Source organism: Kogia breviceps, chromosome 1 (assembly GCF_026419965.1).
Source record: "Kogia breviceps isolate mKogBre1 chromosome 1, mKogBre1 haplotype 1, whole genome shotgun sequence".
Classification (NCBI taxonomy): Eukaryota; Metazoa; Chordata; class Mammalia; order Artiodactyla; family Physeteridae; genus Kogia; species Kogia breviceps.
In genome coordinates, this window is record NC_081310.1 from 172,130,385 (window position 1) to 172,153,766 (window position 23,382).

The window sequence follows — 23,382 nt, forward strand, 5'->3', positions numbered from 1 at the left end:
ATTCATCTTATAATTGGAAGTTCGTACCTTTGACCAACATCTCCCCATTTCTCCCACCCCCTAGCTCTTGTCAAAAACCAATCTACTCTCTGTTTCTATGAGTTTGGCATTTTTTTAAAAAATTATGTATTTATTTATGTCTGCATTGGGTCTTCGTTGCTGCACGCGGGCTTTCTCTAGTTGCGGCGAGTGGGGGCTACTCTTCGTTGTGGTGCATGGGCTTCTCATTGTGGTGGCTTCTCTTGTTGTGGAGCATGGTCTTTAGGTGCGCGGGCTTCAGTAGTTGTGGCACGTGGGCTTCAGTAGTTGTGGCTCATGGGCTGTAGAGTACAGGCTCAGTAGTTGTGGCGCACGGGCTTAGTTGCTCTGTGGCATGTGGGATCTTCCTGGACCAGGGCTCGAACCCGCGTCCCCTGCATTGGCAGGCGGATTCTTAACCACTGCGCCACCAGGGAAGTCCCGAGTTTGGCATTTTTAGATTCTACATATAAGTGAGATCATCCAGTATTTGTCTCTCTCTGACTTATTTCACTTAGCATAATGCCCTCAAGGTTCATCTGTGTTTTTGCTAATGGCAGGATATCTTTTTTTAAATCGCTGAATAGCATATCATTAAATATATACATGTATAATTTTCTTGTCTTTATCCATTCATCTGTCAACAGACACTTATGTTGTTTCCATATCTTGGCTATTGTGAATAATGCTGCAGTGAACATGGAAGTGCAGAAATTTCTTCAAAATTGTGATTTCATTTCCTTGGCTATATACTCAGAAGAGGGATTGCTACATCACATGGTAGTTCTATTTTTATTTTATTGTATTTTTTGTCATTTTTTTATTGACGTATAGTTGATTTACAATGTTGTGTTAATTTCTGCTGTACAAAGTGATTCATTTATATGCGTATATACATTTAAAAATATTTTTTCCATTATAGTTTATCATAGAATACTGAATATAGTTCTCTGTGCTATTCAGTAGGACCTTGTTTTTTATCCATTCTATGTATAAAAGCTTACATCCGCTAAACCCAATCTCCCATGCCACCCCTCCTCCAGCCCCCTCCCCCTTGGCAACCACCAGTCTGTTCTCTATGTCCTTGATTCTGTTTATTTTTCATAGATAGATTCATTTGTGTTATATTTTAGATTCCACATATTAAATGATATCATATGGTATTTGTCTTTCTCTTTCTGACTTCACTTAGTATGATAATCTCTAGTTGCATCCTATTTTTATTTTTTTAAGGAACCTCCATACTGTTTTCCATAGTGGCTGCACCAATTTACATTCCCACCAACAGTGCACAGGATTCCAATTTCTCCATAGCCTCATCAACACTTGTTATTTTCTGTTTGTTTGTTTTGTTTTGTTTGCTGCTGTTGTTGTTTGTTTGTTTTTGATCCTAACAGGTATGAGGTGATATCTCATTGTGGTTTTGACTTCCATTTCCCTGATGATTAATGATATTGAGTATCTTTTCATGTGCTTATTGCCCATTTGCACATCTTCTTTGGAGAAGTGTTTATTCAAGTCCTCTGCCCATTGGGTTATTTGTGGGGTTTTGTTGAGTTGTAGGAGTTCTTTTTATATCCTGGATATTAACCCCTTATCAGATATGTGGTCAGTAAATATATTCCCCCATTCCATAGATTGCTTTTTCACTCGGTTGATTGTTTCCTTTACTGTACAGATGTTTTTAGTTTGATGTAGTGCCATTTGTCTGTTTTCACTTTTGTTGCCTGTGCTTTTGGTGTCATATTCAAGAAATCATTGCCAAATCCAATATCATGAAGATTTTCCTCTATATTTTCTTCTAGGAGTTTTATAGTTTCAGGTCTTACATTTAGGCCTTTAATTCATTTTGAGTTAATTTTTGTATGTGGTGAAGGTAAGGGCCCAAATTCATCCTTTTGCCTGTGGATATTCAAATTCCCCAGCACTGGGGACTTCCCTGGTGGTCCAGTGGTTAAGACTCTGTGCTTCCAATGCAGGGGGTGTGGGTTCAATCCCTGGTTGGGGAACTAAGATCCACATGCTGCACAGTATGGCCAAAAAACAAAACAAAACAAAAATCAAATTCTCCAGCATCATTTGTTGAAGATACTTTCCTTTTCCCATTGTGTGGCCCTGACATCCTTGTAGAGGAGCATTTGACCATATATGTGAGGGTTTACTTTTGGGCTGTCTGTTCTGTTCCATTGGTCTATAGTTCTGTTTTTATGCCAAGTACCATACTGTTTTGTTTACTGTAGGTTTATAAATTTTACTTTATTTTATTTTATTTTGCGGTACATGGGCCTCTCACTGTTGTGGCCTCTCCTGTTGTGGAGCACAGGCTCTGGACACGCAGGCTCAGCAGCCATGGCTCACGGGCCCAGCCGTTCCGTGGCATGTGGGATCCTCCCAGACCGGGGCACGAACCCATGTTCCCTGCATTGGCAGGCAGACTCTCAACCACTGCACCACCAGGGAAGCCCAGTTTGTAACATTTTGAAGTAAAAAAGTATGAGGCTTCCAGGTTTGCTTCTCTTTCTCAAGATTATTTTGACTGTTCATGGTCCTTTGAGATTCCATATGAATTTTAGATTTTTTTTTATTTTTGCAAAAAATGCTATTGGGATTTTGATAGGAATTGTACTGAATTTTTTTAGGTCACTTTCAGCAGTATGGACATTTTGACAGTATTAAGTCTACACTCCATAAATATGGATGTCTTTTTTTTTTTAAACACAGATTTTATTTATTTATTTATTTATGGCTGTGTTGGGTCTTAGCTGTGGCACGTGGGATCTTTTGTTGCAGTACGTGGGCTCTTCATTGTGGTGTGCCGGCTCCTCTCTAGTTGTGGCACATGGGCTTCTTTCTAGTTGTGACGTGCAGGCTCTGTAGTTGTGGCACGTGCACTTCAGAGCACGTGAGCTCTGTAGTTGTGGCGTGTGGGCTCAGTAGTTGTGGCGTGCAGGCTTAGTTGCCCCATGGCATTTGTGATCTTACTTCCCCGAACAGGGATCAAACCCACGTCCCCTGCATTGGAAGGAAGATTCTTAACCACTGGACCACCAGGGAAGTGCCAATAAATATGGATGTCTTTCTGTTTATTTGTGTCTTCTTCAGTTTCTTTCAGCAGTGTCTTGTAGTTTTCAGTGTGCAAGTCTTTTGCTTTTCTGGTTAAGTTTATTCCTAAATATTTTATCTTTTTTGATGCTATTGTAAGTGGGATTGTTTACTTAATTTCATTTCATATTGCTCATTGTTAGTATGTAGAAATGCAAATGATTTTGTGATTTGATTTTGTATCCAGCAACTTTGATGTATTTGTTTATTTGTTCTAACAGTGTTTTCTGTGGAATCTTTGGGGTTTTCTTTTTTTTTAATTAAAAAAAATTTTTTAAATTTATCTTTTATTTATTTTTTAAATTTATTTTTGGCTGCGTTGGGTCTTCGTTGCTGCGCACAGGCTCTCTCTAGTTGCGGCGAGCGGGGGCCACTCTTCGTTGCGGTGCACAGGCTTCTCATTGTGGTGGCCTCTCCTGCTGTGGAGCACGGGCTCTAGGTGCACAGGCTTCAGTAGTTGTGGCACGCGGGCTCAGTCGTTGTGGTTCATGGGTCCCAGAGCGCAGGCTCAGCAGCTGTGGTGCACGGGCCCAGCTGCTCCACAGCATGTGGGGTCTTCCCAGACCAGGGCCCGAACCCATGTCCCCTGCATTGGCAGGTGGATTCTTAACCACTGTGCCACCAGGGAAGCCCTGGGGTTTTCTACATAGAAGATTATGTCATCTGGGGAGAGAGATCATTTTACTTCCTCCTTTCCAATCTGGATGCCTTTTATTTCTTTTTCTTGCCTGATTGATCTGTCTAGCACTCTCAGTACTGTGTTGAATAGAAGTGGCAAGCGTGGGCATCCTTGTCTTATTCCTGATCTTCAAGGGAAAACTTTCAGTTTTTCACCATTGAGTATGATGTTAGTTGTGGGCTTTTCATATATGGCCTTTATTATGTTGAGGTAGTTTCCTTCTATTCCTAGTTTGTTGAGTATATTACCTCTTGGCCAGACTATTAGAAGTTAAGTAGCTTGTCTTCCTGCCTTCTGTGCTCTCTAATGTCTCCAAACCGCAGAGAGTGTAGAAAGAGCCTGGGGGATTAGAACCAGCCACCATGAGGGATGCTGGAGTAGAGGGTGTGGGCAAGCAGCACGTGGCTTGATGCTTTCCGCCTAGGAGCCAGGGAAGCAGAGAGCTGTGGGGTGAGAGGGGCCTCCCTTCCCTCTAGTCCCTCAAAGACGCTATCCCTCAAGCCCCGCGCCTCAGGAGCATCCTGTGCCCTACAGCCCCTTTGGTCATATGCTTCTGTGGCTCCAGTATCCCCGCCCCTAATCCCCGCTTGTCCAGACTTTCCAGCCCCTGTCCCTGCTCCACAGTCAGATCTGGGTCCAGACCCTTGCATTACTTACTTTCAGCACCATGGGAGGAGGATGAGATCCGCAGGGACCGAGTGGAGCCCCAGAGCGTGTCCCTGTCATGGCGGGAGCCCATCCCCGCTGGAGCTCCTGGGGCCAACGGCACGGAGTATGAGATTAGATACTATGAGAAGGTGAGTCGGGGTCTGGGAGGGACCTGGGGCTGCATTCCTGGCTGTGATCTGCCCCCCTCACCCGCTGGCTTCCTTTTTTCTTCATAAGCACCTCCCAGCAGAAGTCCTTCTTACTTTCTTTCTAAACATTTCCACAGGCCCCCCCCAGCCGGGGTTTCTTCCTGTCCTGTCCTCACCATGGACCCCACTGCTCTCCCTCTTTCCCCACATCTCCGTTCATCACTGGTCATCATGTCCATTTTCACCACTTCTGCCTAGTGTTTAGAGTTGACAAAAAGCCTTCTCTGGGGGCTGATCCAGATTTTGTGTGGCGAATCATGTAGATACAATTTGCAATCCTTTTAAGAAAAAGAATGCAGAAATACATTGTTTCAAATTTTACAGAAAGGTCCCACGGTGGGAGCACATCGCTAGGTCACGGGGACCCCCCGCGTTGGTAAACGTTTAGCAGCCAGCTCTGCAGAACAATGAATGTACGCATTATTAGTATAATTTTGCTGATGTGAGGAGTGTGTAACCATCATTTACAAATAAGAATAGAAAATATACAGCACTCCTTATTGTAAACTCCGTATCGCCAGTTGGTTCCCACAGGATACTTCTTGCTGATTTTTGCTGACCTCTTGTATCTGTTGTCATCTATGGTTGTATCTCAACCATGGCTTGACAAGTGGAGTTACATCCAGATCCACTGTCTCTTTTCCGCATAAGTTAATAAACTTATGAATTTAAATTCAAACTGTTTGCATTTGACATGTAATCTGCAGTTAAACTGTTTCTCACCTTGGTGCCAATTGTTTTCATTAAAGCGAAACCTTGCTTTCAACTTAGCACTACGTGTGTCAGGACTTCACTCCCTCCTCAGTGACTCCAGGGAGTTCTTTGCTGAATCGGTCAAAGTTTTTGAATAGGAGAAGTCTGGAGAGCTGTGAGTTGAGAGAGAGGGAGAAAGACAGAGAGAGAAAGAGAAAGTTGGGGGCTTTCAGCATAGAGATAGTAGCTGAAGCCAAGGGACCAGAAGGGATGACCGAGGGAGGGGGGCCTGAGTGAGAAGAGAAGTCAGGGAGGAGCTCTGGGGATCCCTAATGTCTAGGAGACCACAGCGCAGGTCACTGGGAAGGAGCTAGGCACGCAGCGGTTGTTTACAAAGGGCTCATTGAACTGACACTTGGGGGTCACAGCATAGATACAGTCCCAGCACTGAGCTGCGTAGATGCTTCCAGGCCCTTAGGAGTCTGAAGTTGCTGGGAACAAAAACCCTTGAAAAGAGGAGCCAGTACAAAAGGGGCTGTGTTTGAAAGGAACGTCTCATGGAGCCCAATGACCAGAAGTGTGGCTGGTGTCACGAGCTCCTCATGCCGACTCCTCTCTGTGCACCAGCTCCACCTCCTCTGCAGGGGCCTTGCTGCTGGCACCTGGCAGCTGCCGAGGCTGGCAGCCTCGCCCCTTTCCCCCTCCCCGCCCTGAGCCTGTCCTGTCTCATAGGTCATGCAGTCACTGCACTGTCTTTCAGTGGTTGGTTCAAATGCCCAGAAGGGAGATTCTGATTGGCCCAGCTCGGGTCAGAGTCCTCCCTGATTCCTGAATACCATGGCCCTAGAACTGGGGCCACAGGTATAGGGGAAGTGTACCTCTGGGGGCTGTGAGTGTGGCAGGGGCTCTAATAAGGGGGCGTGGGCAGAGACAAAATAATGGTAGCATGTCCAGCAGGTACCATTATCAGATGTCTTGGGGGCAGGATGATGTAGAGCACAGAGCACGGGACCTGAAGGAATCGAGAAGGTGTCACCCCAACCCTTCTTTGATGTGAGCCTCACCTGTTAAAGGAGACAGGAATGCTGCTGTGAGGACTGCAGGAAGTTGGCTCCTATAGGGTCTAGCCCAGCAGCGGCAGTGAGTGGACCATTGCCAGGGGCTGTGGGAGAGCCTCTCTACCCCTCTGAGCCCGATTCCTTATCTGTGAATCCATGCCTTGCAGGACATGGTGAAAGTTCGATGCCAAGGGGCAGGAAAAGCTGTGTGATCCGACAAGGGCCGAGCAGGCGTCAGGCCTCATTGTCGTCTTCTTTCCTCTGAGGGGTCAGGTGCAGCTCACCCTCTGGACTGCCAGGCCCTGATGCCCTTCACCCTAGCATCCCTATGAAGGCCGGCATCTTCTCTAATGTTTCTCTTACTTGGAGGTGGGGCTGTTCTCAGCTACAAGTACCACCGAGTATGGGTGGGAGCTCGCGGTGGAGAAAGGGGCTGGTGATCCTGTGGAAGAAAGCTGTGGGATCTCCTCAAGACAAGTGGAGTTATTCCACCAGGCCAGGCTGCTCCTACTTCTCTCCCCTGACACTCCCCCAGGAGCGTGGGGCCAGCCCTGGGTCTGGGCCTCACTTCTCGGTCCCTCCCCAGGGTCAGAGTGAGCAGACGTACTCCACGGTGAAGACAGGGGAGCCTGCGGTCACCGTCACCAACCTCAAGCCAGCTACCCGCTACGTCTTTCAGATCCGGGCGGCTTCCCCGGGGCCCTCCTGGGAGACCCAGAGCTTCAACCCCAGCATTGAAGTGCAGACCCCGGGGGAGGGTAAGTGATGTGTCAAGTGAAGAGAAAACCCAGCCCGGGGCTGCAGCAGGGAGGCAAACGGGGGTGTGTGTGTGTGGGGGGGGGTTATCTGTGCAATTAAGGGAACCTGCAGAACAGTTCAGTCACAACCTAATTAATGGACGAATTTGGTTGCACTTCCCTGGCGGTTCAGTGGTTAAGACTTTGCGATTCTACTGCAGGGGGCACGGTGGAACTGGTCGGGGAACTAAGATCCCATGTGCTGCTCAGTGTGGCCAAAAAAAGAAAAGCATGAATTTGGAATCCAGCAACTAGTGGCTTAGATTGGGTACCTGTCCTGGAGGAACTCACAGGGGAGGGGCCCATGAACAGCTATAAGCCAGGTCTCAGCTGGTGTCTCCCTGCCTGTCGGGACCTCCCATGTCTTGTGGAAACATCCTGTGCCCTCTCCAAGATTCTTCTCTTTTCTTGGGAGAAATTTTTGTCTCCTGGTCACTTCTTGCCCTGGACCGCTAAATTCTTGTTCCCATCCTGCTGCTTTGTCTCTGCCATGATACAGACTCCAACGTGGGCCCCGTCTGTCTTCCCACTAGGCCTCACAGTGTGAAAGCAGAGGGGGTGAGGCCCAGCTCACCCTCTGGACTGCCAGGCCCTGACATCTATCATCCTAGCATCCAACCTTCCCTGAGGGTTGGGGCACGTGAAGCGATTGGCACCTGCAGCGGTAAACAAAACAAAGCACCAGGAGAAGTGGTTAGGATTCGGCACTTTCATTGCCAGGGCCCGGGTTCAATCCCTGGTCAGGGAACTAAGACCTCATGAGCTGCGTAGTGCGGCCAAAAACAAACAAAAAAGCACCAGGAGAATTGTACACTCTCAATGGGTGAATTGTATGGTATGAGAATAATTTCTCAATAAAGCTCTTATCAAAACAAAGCACAACAAAAGTTGAACATCAGATATTCCCAATCCTGAAGCAGCTCCAGCTCTTCGGCATGGTATGGCGCTAGCCCCTCCTCCCTTGGCTTCCCTCCCCTGGTTCCTCTTCTCCCCACCCACCCCCAGTTCCCGCTCCTGATGCGTGCAGAGCATTTAGCGCTCTCTTTTGTTGTTCTCCTGCTGCTAACCCAGCCCGCAGGATCTCACCTCTATCTACCCCGAGCAGCTCACGAAAGTATTTTCCCGGACAAAGGCAGTTCCCCCTAAGAGGCATCCTGGCACCAGCTGTCAAGATAATAATTCTTTCCAACCTGCTACATGAGTCTAATCCAAGATAGAAAGAGTTCTGAGCCCAAAGGGAGGTGGAGATAAAATGTTGAGGGAGTTTGAGTTCTGGGAAAGGAAACAGCACTTCTTGCTCGAATGCCTGTCTCTGCCAGACCTCGGCCAGGTGCTGGCAAGAGATTAGAGCTGTGTCTTGAAGGCTGGGGAACGTCTGAGTGTGTGGAAGTGGGCAGGGAAGGCATTTTGGATAGAGGAAGCCATCAGAACAAAGGCTCGCGGGCTTGGCTGGAGTGGGTGTGGCGGAGGGCAGGAGCTGGGAGCCAGTAGCTGAAGAGGGCTGATGACTTCCCTTAGTTTGGTGCTTCTCAGTTGGTAGATACACTGCGCAGCTTCCGGCCAGCCTCCTCTGCTGTGGCCCTGGCTATGGGGAGTGGTTCCCCAATCTGCGGAGTACTTTTTCCAGTGAGCTGTGACCCCAAATCAGGATCACGAGGAAGGACCATGCTTCACCGCTGTATTAGTTATCCGTTGCTGTGTAGCAAATTACCCCAAAACTCAGCGGCCAAAAACAACAGGCATTAATTACCTCATGGTTTCCTTGGGTCAGGAATATGGGCAAGGCTTAGCCGGGTGCCACCTGTCTCAGGTCTCCCACAGGCTGCAATCAAGGTGTCCTCTGGGGCTGCGGTCATCGCCAGCCAGGCTTACCTGGGGTGGAGTGGGGAGGGGGTGTCTGCCCCCCTGCTCGGGCTCTTGCTAGCTGTTTGCAGGAGGCAGGCGCATGCCTCCTGGGCTTCTCCAAGGGCTATTTATAAACCAGCAACTAGATTCTTCCAGAGACTGCGAGAGAGAGAGAGAGAGAGAGAGAGAGAGAGAGAGAGAGAGAGAGAGAGAGAGAGAGAGAGAGAGAGAGAGAGAGAGCACCTGAGACAGAAGCCAGTCTCTTGTAACCTAATCATGGAGGTGACATCCCATCACTTTTGTCGTATTCTGTTCATGAGAAGCAAGTGACTATGTTCAGCCCACACTCAAGGAGAAGGAACACCAGGAGGTGGAGAATCCAGGAGGGCCGTCTCAGAGGCTGCGGACCACAGCCACTTTTATCTCCATCCTCAGTTTCCGCGTCCACATGGATACTTCATTTCAAATAGTCCTTGGCAACTCCACCGGCTGCTGCCACCAGCTGGACCCTGGACCCAGTTCCCCATCTCTGAAAATGTGGGCTCTGAAATCTTCTCTTTGACCCTGACCTTGTTGGCCTCTAACTCTCCCTTCCTCTTCTATCCCTCTTCCTCACTTGCTCTGTGACATCCTAATAGCAGCTCTTGGGATCTGACCTCATCTCCCAGGCTCTCAGCCCCTCCTGTCCCCACAATCATCTCTCCCCAGTGAGCGCAGATTCTCCCGGCAGAAACGCCCCCCACCTCTGCCGGCCCTCATTCCCCGGACATCGTGCTGCACCTGCCCCGCTAGTCCCCAGGCTTGGCTGTCTTCCTCTGTCCCTCGCCGAGGCTGCCTGCAGAGTTGCATTTTTTAATCTCAGTTTAGTCTTCAGGGCTGCGCAGCATTTTCCCCGTTCTCGACAGTTACCCCAAACTGTCACCTCTCTCAAGCACCTCCCCTCTCTCCCCGCTCCCGGCCCAGCAGGTCCCCTCATTCCTCTCCCTGCGGGCAGGAACTCTGTCTATTGCTCCCGTCCCGTCCCATCACCCTCAGGATATCCTGGCTCATACTCCTGGCCTAGCGTTCAGGGACCTTCCGGTTCTGTCTCCTCCCCCAGTCGCCTTCACCCTCCCACACTCCAGCTTCATACCTTCATATCTTGCATCTGCTTCTCTGCCTCCAGGCAGTCTGTTTCCCAGCCACATGGGATGACTTGCTTTTTTCCAGACCCAGCAGGTGCATCGAAGCATCATCAACAACCCTTTCAGTCTTCCAGGTCCGGTGCAGATGACGCCTTTTCTGCAAACCTTCCTCACTGGCTTTAGGAAGAAATTATTATGCCTCTGCTCAGCTCTGCTCATGTCTCTCTTTCTTTTTTTCGTTCTACAGTTAAGATTTTTCATTTCTGTCTCCCGCACTGGTCGGTACACCCCTCCAGAGCAGGGATTTGGGCTCATCCTTTGCTATCTCCCCAGAACTAGTGCCAGCCTGGCACACATGTCGGATGGATGGATGGTTGGATGGATGGATGGATGGGGCTGAGAGCCTGGCTCTTCCCCTGGGGAAACAGTTCAAAGCAAAGGCTTTAGGAATCAGGTTCGAATCTTAGGTTCACTGTTTGTTAGCTGTGTGACCTTGGGCAAATTACACAACTTTTCTCAGTGTCAGTTTCCTCAGCTATAAAATGGAAGGAAACAGGAACACGCTACTGGCTTGGATCACTTAGTCTTGAATGGAGCAAGTGCGCGTTAAATGTTAACTCATCATTATTGCTGGTGACAGTTCTGGATTGGGGCTGGGGAGCGTGGATGAGAGGCCATCCCCCTGCAGTGCTACCTTCATTGTGCCTCAGAAAGGCAAAACGGGAGTCCAGGGCCTGCCTGTCTGGATGCCTGCTCCTCTCTCTCAGAGCTGGGCTGCAGTGGAAGTGCCTTGCGCTGGGAAAGGAGGAAGCTCCAGGTGCCACTGTGGCTGGTGGGGCTGCCTTGGTCCCTTGCCGCCGGGAGGCCGGGCCGAGTGCGGAGGTGCTGTGGGGTGAGGACAGGAGTCTGTCCTGGAGCTTCCCCGGGAGCCTGGTCCTCTGCCTCTCTCAACCTCGTGGTTTCCCTCCCAGCTGCCTCGGGGTCCAAGGACCAGAGCCCCGCAGTCGTCGTCACCATTGTGACCATCTCAGCCCTCCTCGTCCTGGGCTCTGTGATGAGCGTGCTGGCCATTTGGAGGAGGTAGGTGGCTGGTCCCAGCCTGGATGGTGCCTGATGGGCCATGTCCCTGTGCACATTCACATGTGCTCACAGGCACCAGTGTCTGTATCTGCATTTGCACCTGTGCGGATGTGCACGGGCGAGCACACCGCTGTGTAGATACAGGCGTGGCTGGTGTGGTCCTGGCACTCCCTCCACCGTCCCGACCCCCTGCTCCTGCAGTCGACAGCGTGGCAGCCAGCACGGCAGCTAGCTCAGCTGCTCTGGGATGAAGGGGATTTAGCTCCTTAACTCATTAAATGTCAGAAGGCATCGCTGAGGATGGGATCAAGCTCCAGCTGCTCCGGTGTGATTAGGATCCTCCTGAGGTTCTCAGAGGCCCCCAGCCCCTGCCCCCAAGGGATCTGGAGGCCCTTCAACACAGGCAAAAGGAAGAAAGTCAGAAACTCTGTGTGTGTGCGCGCGCGCACACACACACACACACACACACACACACGCAGGGAGAACAGGGAGGGGAACTCATAAGCCAGAAACCCCCAACCCCCAGCAGAAGGAAGCTGGGAGAGTGGGCAGAGAAAGGGGACGGGAGGAGGGGCAAAGGTGTGGAGCTTGGGTCTGGCTTAGGGAAGATTTCGGCCCTTTGGCATGCAGTAGAAATCTCATGGCATATATATTGCCCTTCTCCCCAGGGCCACAATCTGCCACATGCAGAGGCACCCCGGGTCGGTTCCAGGCTGGGGCTGAGGTCAGCAGACTGGAGGGGCTGGAAAGTCTGCATGTGACAGGCTGGAGTGGGGGGAGCAAAGGAGAGAAATGGGCTGGCCCGGGGGGCCACACGTCAGCATCCTGGAACTGCCTGGGGGCTGGAGGGACCGTGAGCTTTCACTTGGCCCCGAGGGGACTGTTTGCTTGGTCTTGAATAAGGTGCAGAAAGTGACTGAGGAGGAGAGAGTCTGGGAGCCAGCTCTGCCCGGACCAGGTGAGTCAGGAAGGCAGGACAAGAGTAGAATCCCCTTCCTCACAGAGCTTAAAGGTCCTTATATGAGACCTGTTGGAAAAGCGGGAATGGACAGGAGCTGAGAGCATCTTGTCCTGGCTGTGAGCTCAGGGTCTCTGGGAGGCTGAAGGAGGAAAGGGGAGAGAGGTGAGCAAGGAGGGCCTCTTCAGGCATACTCTACAGGACAGGGCCAGCTGCCCAGCAGCTCCTCGGCGACAGATGCACTAGAGCAGGCAGAGTAAGCCAGGGGTGGATTTCAAAACCTGCTCAGAATCAAACGGCACCAAAATGAGAATCTGCCTGGTCTAGGGCTGATGGGCAGAGAGGCACACATCTCCAGCACGTGTGTCCCAGCTTTGCAGACAGTATCACCTCCCTCAGCCGTCTCCTCCTCTCAGAGTCTCTGCGTTATCCACTCTGCGCAGTGGGCTCCTTACCTCCGCTTTCCCTCCCCAGTCCCTCTTGCGTCACCCAGGGGGAGCTTCTCATGTTCTCTGCCGCCACTCCTCCAGCCACTCAACCTTGCCCCCCCTTCATCCCTCGTTACCTCTCCCAGGTGTTCCCCTCATTCATGGAAGTCCTGTGCCCGTGCTGGATGACTTCAGTAGCCATTGGAGGACCTGCCCCACCCCTTGGCCTCTGGGTTCTTTGACTCCCTTGTTTCTGCGGACCTTCTCTCCTGTTCCATCTCAGCTGCCCTCTCCCATCTCCTGACGTGGACCTGGCCATCACCCCAAATACTGACACCAGTTCCGCTTTTGCCCTGCAGACTCCCCGTCCTTGCAGCTCGCTGCCTTGGCTGTGTCTGCTGCACCTGCTCTTTCACAGCATCCTTAACCCCTCAACTTCTCGCCCCCAAGCCTACACACCTGCCTATCTCTGCATCCATCCTCCCACTCCTTTTGCTCCAGAGGAGGTGCCATTCTCCCGGCCAGGATCTTCTACCTGTGACTACACTTCCTACCATCTCAGGAATCCTAACATTTATTTAGTGCATAGTAAGCTCTTGGCACCAGTGTGATCAGGCATGGATGTCTTTATCCTGATTTTATTAAAGAGAAAACCCAGCCACCCGGTCCCACAGAGAGAGAGTGGACCACCTAGGGAGCCCCGCGTCAGATTCCAGAGCCCATGCTGGCCACCGCCATCGTGACCACTCCGTACTACAGGACAGCCTCCTCTTTCCCACTGGTAGCGAAACGTGGTCATCTCTCTCCAGTCTCCCCTAACCCCTCCTCCTCGAGCCTTCACGTGACCTCACTCCTCTGCCCCACTTTTTCTTTCCTTGCTTCCTGTGATATCGCCCGCCACCTCCCCCCACCCCCGCCCCCGATCTCCCTTCTGTTTCCCTCCAGTTTCTCTGGTGGTTCTTTCATGATCTCCTCCATGGCATCCTTCTCCTCTACCCAGTTTTTAAATGGTGGGGGTCCTCAGACTTATTCCCTTCCCATTTCTCAGGCTCCCTCCTCTCCCTGGGCAACGCCCCCAGCTCCAGAACTTGTACCTCCAGAGCACACTTCTCTGCCAGACTCCAGACACACGCATAGCTAACTTCCTGCTCATTGATCGTCCCTGCTTTTACCAGAGGCCCTGCAAACTCAAATGTCTAAGTGAGAACTCCCCATCTCAGTAACTGGTTCACCCCACACCCTGCTGGGCAAGCTGGAACCCGAGTTGTTCCAACCTTCCCCCTCTCCCTTTCTGCCTTCCAGCCGTCTCCAAGCCCTGTGGCCCTGTCACCTAAATGTGACTTGAGTCCTCTTTTCTCCGAGTCCATGGTCACCACATAGCCTGAGCCACTGCCATCTCCTGTGGGGACACAGCAGCAGCTGGGGATGATCTTCCTAAAATGCAAGTTGAACCTTGGCTCAAAACCCCCCAGGGGGTTCTGGGGCCTCTCCTCTGCCCCCAGAGTAAAACCAAAGTCTTTATCTGGGCCTGCAAGGCCCTGCCTCAGGGGGCCCCAGATGCCAGCCTGTGGCTTTGTTCATCACGATGCAGCCCTTTGGTCCATGGCTGCCTCTGTCTCAGGAAGACATCCTTGACGGCCCCGGCCACGTCAGATCCATCTGTTAGGTGTTCCTCACGGCGCACCACCCTTCTCTGCTTGGACCTGTGAGTGGGCTTGTGGTTCCTTCTCAATGTTTGTTTTCTTGACTAGACTGAAAGCTGCCCCTGGACACGAGGTCTGCCTGTTTTGTTCAGCTGTAGGCAGGGGAGCAGCTTGGGCTTGAAGTCAGGGCATGGATTTGGGTGCCTCTGGAGTTGCAAGAATACACTGTGTCTCAAAGTGAAAATAACTAGGAGTGCAGAGGCGGGTGAGGGGTTAGGTCTGGGGCTAGGGTTCTATGTGTGATGTGGGGAGAAGCTTTCAGACCAGCAGGACAAGAAGGCACCTCCCCTGGGGCACAGACCTTATCCTTTTGGAGGGACAGAGAGGTACCGCCCTGGGTACTGGTGAGATGGGAAGGGCTGGGACAGCCTGGCTCAAAGAATGACTACGGACCCCCCGACCCACAACCCCCTGCCCCAGGACCTGCAGCTACGGCAAAGGAGGTCGGGACGCCCATGATGAGGAGGAGCTGTATTTCCACTGTGAGTTTTCTGGGCCTGATGCGGGGCGGGGCGGGCACCACCCTACCTTACCCCTCAACCCTCTTCCTTGCTGCCATTGCATAACCCCCACTCCTCCAGTCGTGGAAGCCCCTTGTCTCACCTCCCTCTCTTTCCCTGCGTTCCCAGTCAAAGTCCCAACGCGCCGCACATTCGTGGATCCCCAGAGCTGTGGGGACCTGCTGCTGGCTGTTCATCTGTTTGCCAAGGAGCTGGATGCGAAAAGCGTCACGCTGGAGAGGAGCCTTGGAACAGGCAAGCTAGGCACCCCGGAAGACTTGTTCGTTGGGAAGCCCCGCCTCCACCCCCTCCCAGCCCTCTCTAGAAGCCCCTCCTTCACCCCACCTGCCTCTATCCTGTAAGCCCGCCTCCACACCCAAGTCCCGCCCTCATTTCTGGAGGCCCCGCCTCTACCCAGTCCCCACCCTGTCCAGGAAGCGCCCCCTCCACAGCAAGCTGGACCTCCGTCCACCAGGATCCAGGGAAGGAGGTGGCAGAGGAGTCTGTGACCATGCCTTCCTACCCTTTGCCTGTCCCCAAGGTCAGAATTCTCTCCATTCAGGCCCTTTCAGAGCTGGCTCTGCAGACTGCCACTGGCAGAAGTTTGGTCCCAGGCCTTCAAGGGACGATGGGGAGGGGCCTCTGCAAGCTTGGGGACCAGGCATACCTGAGTTCTAGTCCTGCTTCTACCACTGACCAGCTGTGTGACCAGGGGTACATCCCTCTTCTGCTTTGAGCCTCAGTTTCTCATCTGTTAAATGGGCACGATATTTGCCTCAGACAGAGCTGATGTGGGGGCTTTCCAGCACTCAGCCCAGGGCCGGGTTCCCAGTGGGTGCGTGCTCTCTAACGGTCAGTCCCCTCGCTTCCATTTTTCCTGTCTGCAAACCCTCAGCCCCTGCACTAAGGCAGTGCTTTCACCAGGAGCCTGACACTCTTCCTGGCACTGTCAGCAGACTCGCTGGGTAGAGACCAGAAAGGGGCAGCGTGGCGGAGTAGATGTCATCGTTACCCTTCCTGGGTCACCCTGGGCCTCTGACGTGCTGGCATGTGCGGTGTCCTCTCTTTGAGGCTTTGGAATTTCCCGCCGAAGCAGGCAGGGAGGACTCCCCATTTCACAGAGGAGAACACTGGGGCCAAAAGAGGGAAAGAGCAGAAGCCCACGTCACACGGCTGGTACTCAGTTTACCAGGATTTGAAATCAGGAGACCCGAGTCCCAGGCCGGAAACGGCCCAGGATCCAGAAGCTGCTTTCTCCTCGGCTCGCCCTGCCCAGGTTGGCCGAGGGGGCGGCCTTGGTGGGGGAGTCTGAGGTGCTCTTTCCCCCCAGGGCGGTTTGGGGAGCTGTGCTTTGGCTGCCTGCAGCTTCCGGGCCGCCAGGAGCTCCCCGTGGCCGTGCACACGCTGAGGGAGGGCTGCTCCGACTTGCAGAGGCTCAGCTTCCTGGCCGAGGCCCTCACCTTGGGCCAGTTCGACCACAGCCATGTGGTGCGGCTGGAGGGCGTCGTCACCCGAGGTAGGGCCCGCGCTCCACCAGTGTGGGAGGAGATGGTGGGCTGGGAGGGGGAGGTGTGCCGTGCCCCCAGGCCCTCTGCTCAGTCATGAGAGGGAGCCCTGATGCTGCCCACCATGGAGGGAAGGGCTCAGCTCTCCTTCGCTGACTCTGGGTGGCCTCTCGGACCCTGCGTGATCTTTGGGCGTGTGGTGACACTCGGTGGGGTTGGATCACTTGGACCTTCAGTGATCGCCCTCAGCTAACTTGGTGCAGATCCTCACCTTGGCCTTTGTTCCCCTCAGATGACACTTCTTTTGTTCTTCCGCACAGAGGGTCCTGGGCTGGGCAGGAGGGTGGCAAGACTCAGGGAGCTTGGCCTTGGTTCTGGCCATCTTGGCGGGGTCTGGGGCCCAGGTGGGGGAGCACATGTGCTCCCAGAGGGCAGCAGGCACCCTAGCGTGTGTTCCCCTCCCTGGGTACAGGAAGCACCTTGATGATCGTCACTGAGTACATGAGCCATGGGGCCCTGGACGGCTTCCTCAGGGTGAGTGGCCCGGGCCCTGAGGGGTACTGATGACCATGATATTCTTGGTCCCTCACTTTTCCCTTTGGTGGGACTTGGGGTTGGCCTCGTTCCCTATAAAGATGCCAACTGGCCAGGCAGACCTGGCAGGTCACATGGCAAACTGAAGGCCAGAGAGGGCCAGTTGACTTCCCTGGGGTCACCCAGCAACAGGGGAAGCGAGAGTGCAGCCTGGCCTCGCTCTCCTCCTCTCTCACAGCGGCATGAGGGCCAGCTGGTGGCTGTACAACTGATGGGGCTGCTGCCCGGCCTGGCGTCGGCCATGAAGTATCTGTCGGAAATGGGCTACGTCCACCGGGGCCTGGCGGCCCGCCGGGTGCTGGTCAGCAGCGACCTCATCTGCAAGATCTCCGGCTTTGGGCGGGGACCTCGGGACCGAGCAGAGGCTGTCTACACCACCATGGTGAGGAGCCCTTCCCTCGGCAAACTGCCCCGGAGCCCCCATCTCCCCACATCCCCCTTTCGGGCTGTGTCAGGGTCACTCCTGACCCTCCATCCAGTTGTCCGTGCCAGCGTGGGCCTCGCCTGCGGCCAGCCTGTGGGCCTTCCCTAGATGAGCAGCCGGGGAGACGGCAGGTGGGGCTGGATCTGTGGCTCTGCAGGTGGGGAACGCTGGCTGTGACCTGGTCCCCTTCTGCCCCTGACCTGCCCGCCTGCCTGCAGAGCGGCCGGAGCCCAGCACTGTGGGCCGCCCCCGAGACGCTTCAGTTTGGCCACTTCAGCTCCGCCAGCGATGTTTGGAGCTTCGGCGTCGTCATGTGGGAGGTGATGGCCTTTGGGGAGCGGCCCTACTGGGACATGTCTGGCCACGACGTGAGTGACACCCGTGGCTTCTGCTCCTTGCCTTCTGACCCTGTTGCCCCCTGACCTCTGCCCATTGACCCTTGACCTGTTAGCCCCAGGCCCCTCTTCACTGTCTGCTTGCTTCCAGTCCTGCCTGGTCACCACTTGAGCCTTGCTCGGGATGGGGTGAGTGTGTGGATTGGGGGACCTAAAACCTCCTGTCTGCCCGCCGCCCCCATGGCCTAGGTGATCAAAGCCGTGGAGGATGGCTTCCGGCTGCCACCCCCCAGGCACTGCCCCGCCCCCCTGCACCGACTGATGCTTGACTGCTGGCAAAAGGACCCAGGTGAGCGGCCCAGGTTCTGCCAGCTCCATGGCCTCCTGAGCAAGATGGTGCAGGATCCGGAACCCCCGAAGTGTGCCGACGCTACCTGTGCCAGGTACCGCTGTCACCTCGCTTGTCCCCGGTGCATTCCCGTGTATCTCCAACCATACCAGACGTAGCAGAACTCTCACCTGTCCACGAATGCCCCCCCGCCACCATGTACAAGCACAGCTGCCCCACCTGTCCTCCCCCACCAGTCCAGGTACGACTACTCACGCAGGCACCCCGGATAGATCTAATGCTCCCACCTGCCTCAGGTGGATCTATAACGTTTCATCTTAGTCACTTCTGCTTGTCCTGGGTTTTGCCCCACGTATCCCAGGTACAGTGACCACATACATAAATGTGGTAATGGTCCTGACATATCTGTAGTTCCAATAAATAAGTGAAATTAGTGTTAGTTGTCCCCAATACCAGTCACTTCCCAAACTCTGCGAGGTGCATCCTACCCAAGACTGTTCCAGATACTCCCGGTGCCTTTACCTGGCTCCTGTGCAGCTCAGTCTCCTCCAGCCTGAGCATCGTGAACCCTCGCCTGCTCTGAGAATACCTAGAACCCTGTGTGAGCCAGGCCTGTCGTAGGGCTCGGCCATCTTCCCCTTCTCCCGTCCGTTCTCAGACGGCCTCTCCTCAGGAGAGTGACCGGGCCTGGGCCCCAGGTCCCTGCTGTCGACTGACCCCTGTTCCTCTGCTCCCCAGGCCTCCCACGCCCCTGGCGGACCGTGCCTTCTCCACCTTCCCCTCCTTTGGCTCCGTGGGCGCGTGGCTGGAGGCCCTGGACCTGGGCCGCTACAAGGACAGCTTCGCTGCCGCCGGCTATGGGAGCCTGGAGGCTGTGGCCGCCATGACTGCCCAGTGAGTCTAAGGGGCCTGGGGGCCCTGCCCCTGCCAACATGGGAGGCCCAGCCGGTCCTGATTCCGGTTCCCTGGCCGGGCGGGCGGGGGGAGAGACAGCAGAAGGTGGGGGAGAGCCAGCTGGGTCTGACCCGCCCTTCTTCGTAGGGACCTGGTGAGCCTGGGCATCTCATCGGTGGAACACCAGGAGGACCTCCTCGGTGGGATCAGTGCCCTACGGGCCCGGGTGCTCCAGCTGCAGGGCCGGGGGGTGCAGGTGTGAGCGGCCCCACTCTTCCAGGCCAGGACCACGGGGGGCTCCAGCCCCCAGCCTTGCCCAGGACCCCCGCCAGCTGCACTCCACCCGTGCGGAAGTGAGCTCCCAGAGCTTGTGTGGAGCCCCGGTTTCCCCCATTTTCCTGCCTTCTTCCCCCATTTCCCCCAGTCTGAGCACCTTGGCTGACTCAGTCCCCCTGGAAAAAAGATTCAAATCCTGGGGAGGATCCCTGAGATAACAGTGGGAGGAAATGCAGGGTCTCAGAGACCAAGGCGGGCATGGGGCAGGGAGGAAGACATAGCTTTAAATGGCCCGATTCATGCCCTTCTGTCTTCCATACCCTCTGGGGTCTGGGGCCCACCCCAAAGGGTACCCCACTTTCCCACAGACCATTGGTCAGCAGGCAGTACAGGTCCCTGATGGACGGGCTCCTGTTAGTGACCACAGCTGCCTGGCCGCCAGTCCTGATGGGCCATGGGGCCTCAGCTCCCTGTATTCCAGCTGGGCCCTGTCTGGACACTGGTCCTGAGGCCCAGGCAGGCAAAGGTGGTGCTGAGCTCAGGGGCTGGACCCCGAGGGCCCCGGACTTAGGAGCTGATTTCTGCTTCCCCCACCCTTGGGCTGACCATTCAGAGTGAGGGTGAGGGTCCCGGTGTTCCCCTGAAGCCCCACTAGGTGCCCCCCACCCCCTTTGCTTTCCTTTTATAAAACTCACCGGCCAGGACGTCTGGGAAGAGCATGAGGAGAGAAGTTTTCTCCCCAGGGCCCCAAGAGCTTTGCTCCCCAGCCTTGGGGGGTGATGAAGACGTGACTCTCAGAGACGGAGCTCCTCTCTCTAACAGGCTGGTCCAACCCTTACCGTACAGGTGGGGAAAACAAGACCTAGTGAGGAGTCGGGGCCGGAGCTGGGGTGGAACCCATGTGCCCAACTCCTGATCCAGAGCCGAGGTTGGCTCTGGAGAGAGTCCTTGGTCCCGCCCTGTGTCACCAACACTCTTTCCTGAGGCAGCCCAGGGGTACTCTGAGGTGACCCCCTCTTGCAGGCTCCAGCCCCTGCACCCAGCCTCCCGTGGAGTACCTCCTCCCTCTGGCCCCTCTTCTGTGGGGCCTTGGCAGAAGTAGTTGCACTGAGCCGAGTCCAGAGTTCCTTATGCAGGAAGGCTTCCCAGAGGCGGGGGTGATCGTGAGGCCAGAGCCTTCGTGGCACAGAAGGAAGGCAACTGGGTCTGGATAGGGTCACCCCTGACCTATGCCTGCTGTGGGTTTGACTGCGTGTGGGTCGTGTGGGATGGGGTGGGAAGGAGACGAGGGCTACAGGAAGGGGTGAAGGAGACACAGCCGGCCCTTGGAGGGCCCAGACAAGGCGGGGAGGTGAACTCAGGCTCCAAGAACTACTACTACACATCCCCCACGGGAGACCTTGGGGCCTGTGGACCGGACACTCCTGATGTGTGTATATGGAGGGGTGTCTGGAAAGGTTCCTTGGCTGAGAGTCTGATGCATCCATTGAACAGGGCCTTGGAGCCGCGGGGGGAGGACTCTTTCCTTAGGGTTGGTGGAGTTTTCCGCAGGCCAAGATGGAGGGCCTAGGACAGGAGGAGTCCAAGCAGAGGGGCCAGCATGAGAAGGAGCCTGGAGGGTGGGAGATGCAGCACGTCTTTGGGGAGTGCTCCGTGGTGGGGGACGGTGCCTCTCAGCAGTGCCTTTGGCCTCATTCCGCCCCCACCCCCGCTGTGCATCTCCTGAACACCTGCCTCAGCTCAGTGTCCTGCGGGGGTGCTAGAGGAGGCGGAGATATTGCTTCTACCTTTGACAGAGCTGGAGGGTCCCTTGCCGGTGCCTTCCAGGCTCTGCCCCGAGGGAAGTCTGGAAAGGACATACCAGCATCCTGTGGAGGGAGCCTCATTCCCATCTCCAGCTACATCAGTCATGCCCTGAAGGTCAGAGTCCCCTCCCCCTCCCCCCGCTGTTCTGCAGAGTCCCCTGGCTGTGTTGGCAGGACTTCGGTGTCCAGGGTAGACCTCCCTTCCACTGCGGAGTGAGGTCCCAGCATCCTGATGGGTCCCAGGCCTCAGCCCTGCACAGGTGCCGGCAAGATGCAGGCTGATGGCTCCCTGGGAGCCCTCTACAGATCTATTTTTATATGGACCTTATTCACTGGATAGAGAGAGGTGGCCTGCAACCCCCCAGCACCCATATCTGAGCCCATCCAGGGAGGGAAGGGGCTGGTTGGTGGGGGGGAAGTGGTTCCTTTGACTAATTCTGGAGGTGTTTTTATAGTTCTTGGGTTCTATATGCAGGACAAAGTAATTAAAAACTTGTCTGTGGTATATGGTGCCTCTGTCCGTGACAGTTGCTTAACTGTTAAGTAACTTGTGTGGGAGGGTTTCACGGCCCCCTGCCCCACCACAGGGGTCTCCAAAGTGTGTGTCTGAGATCTCTGGGCAAGAGACACCTTCACGAAATAGATGACAGGACAGTGTGATCAGGGTTTACCCTAGGGGCGAGCACTGGGTGGCTTCCCCGAGGGGGCAACACTCCGTGGTGGTGCCGTTCCCGGAGATGGACCACGTGGACCACGTAAGGGGAGGGGGCAAGCAGGTTGAGCAGCGATGTGGGAAATGACGAGCTCGGTTTTGGACCAGGCTGCAATGTGTGTCTGACACTGTGAATAAATGATGCTTAGGTGATGTCCTAGCACAGCCTCCACAAGAACTAGCTCTTCACATGACTAATTGAACCTAACTGTTCATAAGGCAACACATTTGGACTTCTTTCAACAGGACGTCCCAAGTAGGGCTATTGGAACGATCGGGGGGGCTGTAGGGCAAAGAATGAAACTACTGTTCATTGGAACTCTAGGGTTCTTTGATTGAAACTCCCCTGGTGAGGGGGAAGACTCCAGGCCTCATCCTCCCTTCAACTCAGAGCAGCTCTGCTTTTATTCACTTTATACACACAGCAGAGGCTACAAAGTGCCCACAGGGATGAGGTTAAGAATTCCTTTGAATGGGAAGAGGTCTCTGAGGGCCAAGGAAAAGTGCTACACAGCTCCTGTTGACCGTGGCCCGTGTTGCTAGATACTTTTTGGTGGCTAGTGACTATTTTTGTGAAATCTCACAATGTTTAAATTGTTAGCAATTAATTTGAAAAGACAAAATCCAAACAGTGAAAAGCGTTTGCGGCCCTTTTTGGTCTGTGGGCTGGTGGTAAGGTTTGAATTTTCTTTGCTGCACCCCAGCCCTGTGATAGTTCAGCCCATGCCTTAAATCCTGGGATGGGGAGCTCATTACCATCTCCAGGCCAACTCTTATATGGAATGAAGGACTGCTCCGTCTTTGTCATATGGCTGGCATTAGGGACCTGTTACATACTACACATTCCCTGCAATTGGGTCTAGGCAGTAGTGCAGTTAGAGCCAAACTAGGGTGAGGGTGGCTTTTTTTTTTTTTTACGGTACGTGGGCCTCTCACTGTTGTGGCCTCTCCCGCTGCGGAGCACAGGCTCCGGACGCGCAGGCTCAGTGGCCATGGCTCACGGGCCCAGCCGCTCCGCGGCATGTGGGATTTTCCCGGACCGGGGCACGAACCTGTGTCCCCTGCATCGGCAGGCAGACTCCCAACCACTGCGCCACCGGAGAAGCCCGTGAGGGTGGCTTTGAGTAAAGAATGTTGGATCCTAAGTGTTTTCTTGATGTCAGGCTCTACTTAACAACAGTGTACCAGATGATGAAGGAAAAGGTAGAAGCCTCAGCTTTGGTGACTTAATCGCTTGAAATGAGTAACCTCTACTCTAAATGCTGTCACTGACTGAAGGGCCTTCCCCCTAAACTGTCAACACTGATGACCTGCTGAACCGTGACCCCAGTCTGTCTTCTCTTCTGCCATGAGCCCCACGTCGATCATTTCGGCGAAGAGAGAATTCCAGGAAGGCAGATCTGCCAGAGCCTGGAGCTTGGGAAGTGAGAAGCACAATCACTGAATCACCTGGGCCCCTGCTTTGTCCCTGGCCAACGAGACTTGCTACACAAGTGAACTATAGATACCCTAGATACTGTGACCCCATGATGTAAATTTCTAGCTCATGGAAGGAAGGTGTTGGGGGAAAGCTTCTTGGGCTAGGTTACCCGTGACCTGGATCTTGGGGAGAGGGCCCCCTCTTCAGGTATCAGAGAGGTTCTGCC

General features: G+C 54.2%; 1 protein-coding gene across 2 annotated transcripts in view; it reads left to right on the top strand.

Moving 5' to 3' along the window:
* Positions 1 to 21,528, top strand: part of EPHA10 (EPH receptor A10) — a 42,117-nt gene extending 20,589 nt beyond the window's left edge. The window contains exons 6-17 of one of the 2 annotated variants that reach the window (XM_059081203.2): positions 4,463 to 4,596; positions 6,994 to 7,165; positions 11,145 to 11,253; positions 14,763 to 14,824; positions 14,972 to 15,097; positions 16,173 to 16,358; positions 16,820 to 16,881; positions 17,120 to 17,323; positions 17,584 to 17,733; positions 17,950 to 18,143; positions 18,788 to 18,943; positions 19,091 to 21,528. In XM_059081203.2, coding sequence (XP_058937186.1) covers positions 4,463 to 4,596; positions 6,994 to 7,165; positions 11,145 to 11,253; positions 14,763 to 14,824; positions 14,972 to 15,097; positions 16,173 to 16,358; positions 16,820 to 16,881; positions 17,120 to 17,323; positions 17,584 to 17,733; positions 17,950 to 18,143; positions 18,788 to 18,943; positions 19,091 to 19,205 — 1,670 coding nt within the window. In that variant the 3' untranslated portion in view covers positions 19,206 to 21,528. The remainder of the gene's footprint in view (positions 1 to 4,462; positions 4,597 to 6,993; positions 7,166 to 11,144; positions 11,254 to 14,762; positions 14,825 to 14,971; positions 15,098 to 16,172; positions 16,359 to 16,819; positions 16,882 to 17,119; positions 17,324 to 17,583; positions 17,734 to 17,949; positions 18,144 to 18,787; positions 18,944 to 19,090) is intronic. The other variant, XM_067011210.1, reaches the window with a different exon arrangement.
* Positions 21,529 to 23,382: the final 1,854 nt, after the last annotated feature.